Here is an 11,289-nt window from a genome sequence, read left to right on the forward strand (position 1 = left end):
CGTCCTTTAATGCTGCAAAGTGAAAACCTTAAAATGTGTTGACACGATTCAGAGAATGTGCCTCGAGTTTTGCAAGTCCCACACGCCAGAGGTGATGGATCAGGGCTGTTGGCCTCCTCCAAAATTAAAAGTTCTGTCTCATCAATGCAGGTAAAATATCCACAGGTGAGACAAACCAGGAAGCACATTTGAAGTGAAGAGGAAACGTAATACATTTAAAAGCTAAAGGTCATCTGCTGATCCTGGGAGCTGTGCCGTGTGTGTTATTCACGTGATAAAGGACATGATAAAGATTTCAGATCCTCACAGAAATCATGTTTTCTATGTCAAAAACAAGAATAGATCAAAGAAAGCAAATGATGTAGATCTTTAAAATAAACATGGCTTTAACTAAATTGCAGCAAATACAAACTGAGTGTGTCAGAGGCAGTATCCTTCCCGGAGAAGACAGACAGGAAACTTGTACGCACTCCCAAACAGGTGAGGTCATTTTCTTTGAGGTGGGAGGAGCCTGAGAAAGAGAAAGCAAAGGCGGGGCACCAACCTATGCTGTGATGGAAGCTGAGCATCAGTTAGCACGAGTTAGATATCTGAGCCACTTGGATCCTCTAAATAAGAAGGAAAAGAGCTTCAGTGCCCCTTTGTTACCTCCTTCAGCAGAGGAGACACTGGAGCATCCTTCATGAGAGGAGAGGAGGATGTTGTAGTTTCAGCATCTCCTCTCACATTAGGGACGTTTAGTGTCAGCATGAACCAGCTGCTGTTTAAAAACCAACTGACAGTTCAGCTTAAAGCGCAGGTTCAGATCCTCTGACCTGTAGCCAGGTCAGCTGATTCATATCGACACATGTGTCAGCTGTATCATTCACTCAGGAAAATCAAGTTGCTCCAAGTACTGTACATCTTCACTGAGGAAGTTGCTCTAACCGGGTCTTTTTTAAGATAACAAGTCTGCATAAAGTTCTGACAACTTTCTCAGTTTCGCTGAGCTGCAACTTTGCTTGTAGTTCCCATAAACACAGATTGTCAGTGGTGCCCAGGGACTATAATTAAAGGCACAAGCTGTGAAAATGAATAAATTACCTTCCACTTTAAATAAATCAATCTGTTTCATTTTGCAACAAATTAAAAATAATCTAATGTTTAAAAAGCAAATATTTAAAAGTCCAAAACCCGAGCATGAATTCTTCTTGCTAAAGCAGGGCACACAGTGGGAATAAGTGGGAAACACTTCATTCTGTCCCTGCTGGGAATAAAAAGGTGACACTAGCAAAAGAGCGAAGCAGAGGTGGTGTGAAGCGAGCTTTCATTTCAGAAATGTCAGCGAGCAGAACAAAGAGTGAGGCAGTGTTATGAATAAAGGAGTTTCAAAAACAGAAAGACTCCGCTTCTTTTTGTGTGTCTCAGCATTTTGTTTCAGACTTTTTTGATTGCAACAATAATCAAACACGGTCAGATTCCTGCGGTTTCTCTGCAACCACAAAAGGAAATGCCGAATGAACAGCATTTCAGATAATCCACAGAGTTATTAATATTACAGCGTAAGGTGATTGCAAACAATGACAGCATGTTAAACTGTGACATGAGTGCAGAGAAAAGCAGCTGCTTCACAGATTTGATCACAGCTGTAGCATGTTTCTGTTTCTTTAGTCATCAAACACAAAGACATCAAATATCTACTCACGCTCATCTTTCATGTAGTTGTTTTCTCACTGCAGCATTTTCTCATTTTTGTCTTTAGCTCCATTAATCCTGGGATGAGACTATTTTGTCATAGAAGCTCAGTTAAAACTTCATTAACCTCCTAAGACCCGAACTCTTTCATGGCATGCATTTCTCTTTGATATTTGGGCTGATTGGGACCTGATGAACGTAAAAACAAAGAATTACCAGATTTTTTTACCAGATTTTTTGTTTCTAAGAAAAATGAGAGTGACATAAGAGGATATTTGTTTAAAATTTCAATAGAACAGTAGCAGTATAATGTCCCCGTAAGTGGATATCAGGCCCTTGTAGAGCAAAATTTTGTATTTTGGTCTAAATAACCCAAAATGTGATGTCCACATATGTGGACGCCAGGTCCTAGGAGGTTAAAATATAAATATGAAGATATCAAACGTAAGCTCTCTGCAGTGCTGGGAATATATTTACCCGTTTTACTGATTTCTTAGTTTTTGCATATTTGGCACACTTAAATGTTTAAGATGAAACAAATTCTAATATTAGGCAAATATAACTCGACCAAGCACAAAAGGCACTTTTTAAACAAATGTACCTGTGTTTTGTGAAACGGTCACACCCCCTGTGTTTAATCAGTCAGTACCATTTTTAGAAAGCTGAGATGACCTCACCGATATCTCTCAGTCTGAAAGGTTACAGAGACATGTGTAAGGCTGTGGGACTGCAGTGAGGGCCACACATGGAGGAAACCTGTAAAAGTGCTGATCATTCCCGGGAGCGACGGACTGGTCTACCAAATTACTCCAAAAGTCCATTGACAACTCAGGAACCCAGAACAACATGTGAAGACCTGCAGGCCTCACTTATCTCAGTTAAGGTCAGAGGTCATGATTCAACCATAAGAAAGAGGCAGGAGTCCAAGGAGAAAACCACTGCTGACCAAGAAGAACACAAATGCTGGTCTCACATCTGCCAACAAACATCTGGATAATACTCAAGACTGATGAGACAGAAGCTCAGGAGCACTCCGGTTATGCAGCAGGATGATGATGCAAGCACAGCGGCAGGTTCAGCTCTGTGTGACTCACAAAACAAATGTCGAGTAAAAGTCTGGACTTATATCAGACCGAGATGTTTCAGTGTGACCTTAAACAGCTGTTCATGCTGGAAATCCCTCCAATGTGTTCTGCAAAACAGAGCGAGAAGATCGAGCTTCTATGCTGTAATTATGTGCTTCAGAGAGGAGACTACTTACTCTGGTTGCACAGAGTAAGTAGCCTCCTCTCTGTGCTTTGTTTCTGCCTCTTCAGCTGAGCACAATCTGATTACAGCTTCTTTCTGCTAACAAGGGCGTTTTCACTAAGATTCGGCATCTGCAGCAGAATCAGGCTCAGTGATCACATGTATCACATTAACATGTAACATTTCATAGCATGGACATGTTAATTTTTTGCATGGCAGATTTTGAGGGGGTGAAGTGGGAACTTTTTTCAGATAGAAGAACTTGAACTGAAACAGCACAAAGATTTTGTCTCTCGCTGTCACAGAGGAATCCACAGAAAAAAGCTCAGTGACCTGTGGAGCCGCAGACCCTGGCAGTCACGGCAGCTTTGAGATGCAGATGAATAATGAGTAATGAGCTGAATAGCAACAGATAAGAGGAAGGAATGACAAAGTAATTAAATTCATTACACCGATGAAGGATGACACAGCAGGTCGTAAGAGGAGGAAACATATGATGGTAATTTGTTTCAATACAAGCTGCAGATCTGTGCAGGTTTCTGTCTGTGGATGAGCTTCATTTATTCATGTGTGTGTGTTACATCTGCACCCTCCTGCACCAAACTCACAATACACATGACCTCATTATCATTAAAAACATTCCACCTTTCTGATACAAGTTACACACACACACACACACACACACACACACGCACACACACACACATATAAGGACCCGTTGGTGGACACTCTGACCTGCAGCTGCCCCACATCAGAGGGGAAAAAGTAAAAGTTCAACAGCGCAGAGGTTTCCCTCCTAATTCTACCAGTTTTCTATAAATTCATACGCAGCACTACTCAGAGGTTGGCCTTTTCCTTTTTAACAGTGCTGTATGTATTTACAGTTTTTTCTGAATGCTTAAACCCTAACTGTGATTCTTATAGCACAATTTCTAAAACTATTAATACTTATAGCAAAACCACTCACTGAGTTTGCAAAACTAAAAGCACAAACACTGCTTTGCACTCAGTTTGCCATTTTGTAACACACACTTTGCAAACCTGTAGCTACAATCCACTGCACAGCACTCTTTTTGCAGAACTGTAAACACAACTCACTGCTTTACACTCAATTTCCAAATGATCAACGCACTCCTAGCAAAACTATACACATTTACGGCCATTATTTACACTATTTTGCCAACTGTCTGGCACACTGTCACATGTGAAAACTTTTTTAGATAATTAGTTCACTTTGCAATCAGCCTAAGCACTATAATACAGGTAAGCTCTGTGTGTGGAGTACAATGGAGGGAGCAGGAAGAGTGAGGAGGCTGAGGAAGAGGACGTGGAGGTGAAGAAGTAGGATGAAGAGGACGACAAGGACAAGGAGGAACAAGAGGAGGACGAGGAGGGGGGAGAGGAGGACGAGGAGGGGGGAGAGGAAGGGTAAGAAGAGTAAGAAATAGAATTGCTGATGACATCAGAGCTACAATAGTGGACCATGTAATCAACCGTGGAGTGACCCTGAGGGAAGCTGGCCAGCGGGTTCAGCCTAACTCGAGCCGCTACACTGTAGCAAACATCATAAGGACATTTCGAAATGAGAATCGGTTAGTACAGTCACTTTGCACTAAGATTTGTAGCACTGCCATATGCCAATGAGAAACACAACGATACCATAGATGTAAAAATACTGAAATTGTTACTTTACAGAATTGCTAGATGACTAGATGCTGGGGCAGAGGAAGCATGTTCACTGCAGACCAAGAAACCCATATAGTTAATATGGCGATTGCAAATAATCCTATACTTGGAAATACAGTTTTTTTCTGAATGCTTAAACCCTAACTGTGATTCTTATAGCACAATTCCTAAAACTATTAATACTTATAGCAAAACCACTCACTGAGTTTGCAAAACTAAAAGCACAAACACTGCTTTGCACTCAGTTTGCAATTTTGTAACACACCCTTTGCAAAACTGTAGGCACAATTCACTGCACAACACTCTTTTTGCAGAACTTTAAACACAACTCACTGCTTACACTCAATTACCAAATTTCCAACACACTCCTAGCAAAATTATACACATGTATGGCTATCATTAACACTATTTTGCCAACTGTCTGGCACACTTTCACATGTGAAAACTGTTTTAGATGATTAGTCCACTTTGCAATCAGCCTAAGCACTATAAACAGGCCACAGGTAAGCTGTCTATGTGGAGTACAATGGAAGAAGCAGTAAGAGTGAGAAGAGTGAGAATCAGAGGAGGCCGAGGGACAGGACGTGGAGGTGAAGAAGTTGGAGGAAGAGGACGTGGAGGTGAAGAAGTTGGAGGAAGAGGACGTGGAGGTGAAGAAGTTGGAGGAAGAGGACGTGGAGGTGAAGAAGCAAGAGGGTTAGAGGAAGTTAGAAGAAGAGGACAAGGAGGAGCAAGAAGAGGACGAGGAGGGGAAAGAGGAACGGTAAGAAGAGTAAGAAACAGAATAACTGATGACATCAGAGCTACAATAGTGGACCATGTCATCAACCATGGGATGACCCTGAGGGAAGCTGGCCAACGGGTTCAGCCTAAACTGAGCCGCTACACTGCGGCAAGCATCATTAGGACATTTCGAAATGAGAATTGGTAAGTACTTTGTAGCACTGCCATACTCTAATGAGAAACACAACAGTACCATACATGCAAAAATACTGAAATTGTTACTTTACAGAATTGCTAGACGTCCAGATGTTGGGGGCAGAGGCAGAATGTTCACTCCAGAGCAAGAGACCCATATAGTGAACATGGTGATTGCCAATAATGCAATAAGACTGCGCGAAATACAGCAGCGCATAATTGATAATGACACCATCTTTCAAAATATACACAGTGCAAGCATTTCTGCACTAAGTCGTGTACTTGCGCGCCACAGAATAAGAATGAAGCAAATTTACAGAGTTCCTTTCGAGAGAAACACAGAACGTGTAAAGCAACTGCGATATGACTATGTGCAGGTAAGCTAGTGTCATTGGTTCTGAATTTGGAAGTGCATACTGTAGTGCTGTGTATGGGCCTGATGTGTTGCATTTGTTTTGTCTTGTCCAGAGAGCGATGGAACTAGAAGCAGATGCAACGGGACATGAGCTACTTTTTGTAGATGAGGCTGGTTTTAACCTCAGTAAAACCAGGAGATGTGGCAGGAACATTATTGGACACCGTGCCATCATCAATGTCCCAGGACAACGTGGTGGTAACATAACCATGTGTGCAGCTATAAGCCAAAATGGTGTTGTTCACCATCATGCACACATTATTGCATTCCTGGACACCTTGCATGACATGCTCACTGTTCAGAGACCAGAGCAGACCCGATATGTCATCATATGGGACAATGTTAGTTTCCATAGGGCTGCTTTGGTCCGCAACTGGTTTACAGACCACCCATCCTTCATGGCACTCAACCTCCCTCCATACTCTCCATTCTTAAATCCCATCGAGGAGTTCTTCTCTGCCTGGCGCTGGAAAGTGTACGACCGTCATCCTCATCAACAGGTAGCCCTTTTACAGGCAATGGAGGAGGCATGTGGAGATATTGACCAGGCATCATGTCAGGCCTGGATACGGCATTCAAGGAGATATTTTCCCCGGTGCCTTGGACTGGAGGATATCGCATGCGATGTGGACGAAATTTTGTGGCCGGACCCAGAAAGACGACATGATGTAGGCTGATTGTCTTTTTTTTTCCTTTTTTTTGTGTTCTGACTTTGTCTTGGTTTTGATGAGTGTGAATAAACACCAATACTTGAAGTTTGGATCCTTGTATGTTTACATGACACTATGACAAAAGTGTGACCTCAAATTGACATCTGTACACAGAGAAGGCAAAACCCAGATGTGTTTTGTATTCATACCATCAGTGTGCAGTTGGCACATTGTGTGCTTAGTAGATGATGGCTTGTGTGTACTGTTTGATACGAAAACACCATTTTTACGAAGGTGTGAAGAGTTAATCTAGCTGTGTTCGCTTTTGCAAGAGAACTACAATGTTTTGATAATTGGGTGACAGGTTTTCTTATTTGTGTGTAGAGTTTTGCAAAAATAGCCAATAGTTACAAAAAATGTGCTTAAGCAATCAGAAAAAACTGTAATATGATGGCTTGTGTTAACTGTTGGATACAAAAATACCATTTTTACAAAGGTGTGGCGAGTTAAGCAAGGGTTATTCGCTTTTACAAGAAAATTACAATGTTTTGCTGATTGGGTGAAGAGTTTTCTTATTTGTGTGTAGAGTTTTGCAAAAATAGCCAATAGTTACAAAAAAGGTGCTTAAGTCATCAGAAAAAACTGTAATCAGGATGTTCCCCACACATGAAAAAACCTAAGCCAAACCAACATAAAAGAATCATAGACATAGGAAATAAATAAACTAAGTACTGTGTGCTTGGGTTATGCATACTGTTGTAAAGATAAAACATTCAGAATATGAGCGTTATGGTATAAAATGATATTATTCTATTATAAAAATAGTGACTGCAGCAGCACTGCTTTTAGCTAACGGTGTTCATTTGTCAGATGGACTTGTTGGTTGTAATCTCAGAGAGTCTCGGTGGGCTTCCAGGGAAAATGGTTCTTTGGTTCCGGGTAATCTGATGTGGATCATACCGGAGTCTGATGAATCCCAGCTTTGTCATCCTGGAATATCCTGATGGATATTCCAGGATGACACTGGAATATCCTGATGGATATTCCACTCAGTCTGCTCGTCTAATTTTCTTTTCATGACGCAGTTTCCTAATGCTGCTGTGAACTTTGACCTTACCATCTGAAGCAACCCTAGAAACTGCCCCACCAGCAGTGACGACGACCTGGCAGAGAACTGTTCCAGCCTCCAGCCTGATCCACATCAGATCACCAGGACTCGGACTAAGTGACTGTCTGAGGACCCATCTTCAGATATGTTTAAGAAACTAGAGGCTGCTTACTGCAGCCAGGATGAAACAGCCTGAAATCAGCTGAAACACAGCCATGACTGAGATCATGGTCCACAGAAGATTCTCACATGTATGCTCAAATTCACAGGCAGAGAGGCATTTAACCTTATCTGTGTGTGTGTGTGTGTGTGTGTGTGTGTGTGTGTGTGTGTGTGTGTGTGTGTGTGTGTGTTTCCTTCGTCTTTCTTCGTTGATTGTTGTGTTCGTGCTGTTTGTTGTCTCACATATTTTCATTCTCATGTCCAGAAGCTTGCAGCTGAAAGCACACAAAACCCATGAAACAGCCTATTGGAAAAAAGGCTTTTTAATCATGACGCCGTTTGGTGAAACGTCGTAATATTTACTACAACTAAACATCCAGCAGCTACTGAATCGACTAATTGGAAACATGAGACGGTCCCTGGCAGCAGCAGGGACCCGCTGAGCTCTTTCAAATCCCTCCTGTTTCTGCTCAGATACTCCGGTTAAAGAGCTAATTATGCTTGGGAGCGGTCTTCCAGCCGCTTAACACACACCGAAACATATGCACAAGCACAGATGCACGGATATATCTGAAACCCCTAAAAATGTTTTCTCTGACCTTGGTGGTGTGAAAGTGTCCATCCATCATGGGTCAGTATCCGAACGTTCTCACAGCAGTACATCAGGCAAACACGGACAGAAAACCCAGAACGTCATCAAAGAGTGAAAGCAATGTTCTGATTGCACACGATTGATCATCAACTAAAAGGAACAGCAAGTGTGCAGCTCCTTCTCTTTGATAACACAGTGACAGTGAGAAGGCAGAGCTGATGGCATCAGAGAGCAACTCGGGCTTGGTATCTTGCCCAAGGATGCAGACTGGAGCAGACAGGGATCGAACCACCAACCTTCCCATTACTGGTCACCTTCTGAACTACAGACACCCACTGTGTGTGCGTGTGTGCGCGTCTGCGCGTGTGTGAACGATTTCTCGGATGGATGCCAATGTGATTCCTCACCAGCACGACCAATTCCAATAAATTCAAGTGACAATGAATGACAAATGGCCATTGTAGTAATGTGGACATCTCTAACGGGTGACTGGTGTGATGAGCAGAGCATTCACAGGGCGCCCAGAATGAAATAGCATAAAGAAAGAAACACGTGACAACATATAAGGACCCGTCAAAGGAAAGAAGCGCTAAACCAGTTTTAAACATTTTAAATATGAAAAAACAATAAAACTGTGATTACCAGATGATATCTGTGGTTAGAAACAATGTCAGATTCTTATAGGTTGTATAAGATGATGTGGCCGTTTCTTGGTCCGGATGGTGTCAGCGCTGCGAGGGTGCAGAAGCTGCATCATCATGGAGACGAGACAGCCGGAAAAAATGAGGAGCCATCAGAGTTTTTCTCTAAACAAAAGAAGCAGCGACGCGCCACGCTGCTGCACAAGCTCTATAACCACAGAGGCAGCCAAGGAAAGAAGAGGTCCGTATGGTGAGTGCAGCAGCTGTTTTATTGTTATATTGTGTGAGAAGAACTGTGGAGAAACGCAGACTTAATAAGACAGAAACAACATAACACTGTGAGGAAAAGGGAGATGGCCAAACCATCCACCATCACCACCAGGTAAATTATGAGATTATTTAGCCCTGAAATGAACAGTTTGTGGCTGAGCGAGTCTGTCTGGAGGCCTGAGCAGAGATGGATGCTGGCCAGCGTCAGGCTCAGAGCCCACAGTCCATCCGCTGACACTGAAAACTGCAGAAAATATGAAGCAAAGCAGCCAATGATCACCCAAAAACAGGAGCAGCAGTCACGCTTTCTGCTGCTGCGCTGAAAACCTTTTTCAAGGGAATAAAGATCCGTGGCTACGCTGTTTGATTTACACTTCTGTTAACGTAGTGCCAATCAGGCTTTACTTTTCTGTTCTTCCCAAAGCGTCCTTCAGTTTGTTGAACGACGCTATACAAATCTAACTCTTCTTAAATTCACATCTTACCGAGAAGTCAACTAAACCAAGTTTTCTGTCAGCTGTGCACTCTTTTTGCCGTGACCTCTCTCTCTCTCTTTGTCTTGGTCATAAAATGGAAAATATTCAGTTATTCTATCATATATATATATATATATATATATATATATATATATATATATATATATATATATATATATATATATATATATATAAAATAAACTGGTTATGGAGACTTTTCTAAAGTCATCATAGGGTTGCTTTTGTCAGGGTTTGCTGTGCAGCAGGCAAAGTGAGACCCAAGTGCAGGACTCAAAACTCAAAAGCTGCTTTATTGTTAAACTACTGAAACAAAATCAGTCTGACAAGCCAGGAACCAGGAAACAAACAACCAGGAACCAGGAACCAAGCCAAAGGACCATGGACCTTTGGCTTGGAGTTTTTAATGCTGAAATGCCGCTCTTATTATCTGCCGCGGGAGTTCTCAGCTGTGTTTTTGGCTATTGTTTACATCCCGCCGCAAGCGGACTCCGCGGCAGCGCTCTGCAAACTCCATGACGTCATCAGCGCATTAGAGACTACTCATTTAGACGCTGTTTTTATCATTGCTGGTGACTAAATGCAACCTATGGACAGATCACCTGGACCTGCCAGAACCCCCAGACCACCCAACCCCCTCCCCCGCCAGAGGTCACAATAGATCAGGTGCACAAAGCCCTGAGGAGGATCAACCCCCGCAAGGCAGCAGGACCAGACAACATCCCAGGACAGGCTCTTAAAGCATGTGCCAATGAGATGGCGGAGCTTCAACTTCTCCCTCAGCCAGAACACTGTCCCCACATGCTTCAAGACCACAACCATCATTCCTCTCCCCAAGAAAAGCCCAGCCACCTGCTTGAATGACTATAGGCCAGTTGCACTCACTCCAATGATTGCGAAGTGCTTTGAGAGAGTGGTGCTGGCCTACATCCAGAGCAACATCACAGACACTCTGGACCCCCTGCAGTATGCCTACCGGTCCAATAGGTCCACGTCAGACACCATCGCTGCTGCCCTTCGCTATTCACTCTCCCACCTGGAAAACAAAGACTCATACATCAGGGTACTTTTTGTTGATTACAGCTCTGCTTTCAATACTGTCATCCCACACAAACTCACTCACAAGCTGGCAACACTCGGCCTACATCCCACCCTATGTGACTGGCTACAGGACTTTTTGACTGGCAGGCCCCAGTCCGTCAGGATCGGCAACAGGACTTCAGCCAGCATTATTACAAAAACTGGCGTCCCGCAAGGTTGCGTCCTCAGTCCCATCCTCTACACCCTGTACACCCACGACTGTGTCACCTCCAACAAAGATAACATCATTTTGAAGTTCATGGACGACACTGCAGTGATCGGCCGCATCACTGGAGCAGACGAGACAACTTACAGGAGAGAGGTGACCGGTCTGGTGTCATGGTGTGAGGA

The 11,289-nt window shown here is 43.1% G+C and overlaps 1 protein-coding gene across 1 annotated transcript; it reads left to right on the forward strand.

Moving 5' to 3' along the window:
- The first annotated feature begins 5,525 nt into the window (after positions 1–5,525).
- On the forward strand, positions 5,526–10,722 carry LOC148106081 (uncharacterized). Its single transcript, XM_087830284.1, has 3 exons — positions 5,526–5,903; positions 6,388–6,609; positions 10,456–10,722. Exons 1-3 carry the CDS (start codon positions 5,526–5,528, stop codon positions 10,720–10,722), a joined length of 867 nt encoding a protein of 288 aa, XP_087686410.1.
- The last annotated feature ends 567 nt before the right edge of the window (positions 10,723–11,289 follow it).

The sequence above is a fragment of the Neolamprologus brichardi genome, chromosome 2 (assembly GCF_056152115.1).
Source record: "Neolamprologus brichardi isolate AB-2024 chromosome 2, ASM5615211v1, whole genome shotgun sequence".
NCBI classification, from domain to species: Eukaryota; Metazoa; Chordata; class Actinopteri; order Cichliformes; family Cichlidae; genus Neolamprologus; species Neolamprologus brichardi.

What these genes read in the sequence shown, in the direction of transcription:
- LOC148106081 (XM_087830284.1), top strand. Translation starts at nt 5,526, where the DNA reads ATGAGAATTGGTAAGTACTTTGTAGCACTGCCATACTCTAATGAGAAA. An exon ending in TGCGATATGACTATGTGCAG is followed by an intron (nt 5,904 to 6,387) that starts GTAAGCTAGTGT and finishes AATCCCATCGAG; the next exon opens with GAGTTCTTCTCTGCCTGGCG. An exon ending in ACCCAGAAAGACGACATGAT is followed by an intron (nt 6,610 to 10,455) that starts GTAGGCTGATTG and finishes ACCTATGGACAG; the next exon opens with ATCACCTGGACCTGCCAGAA.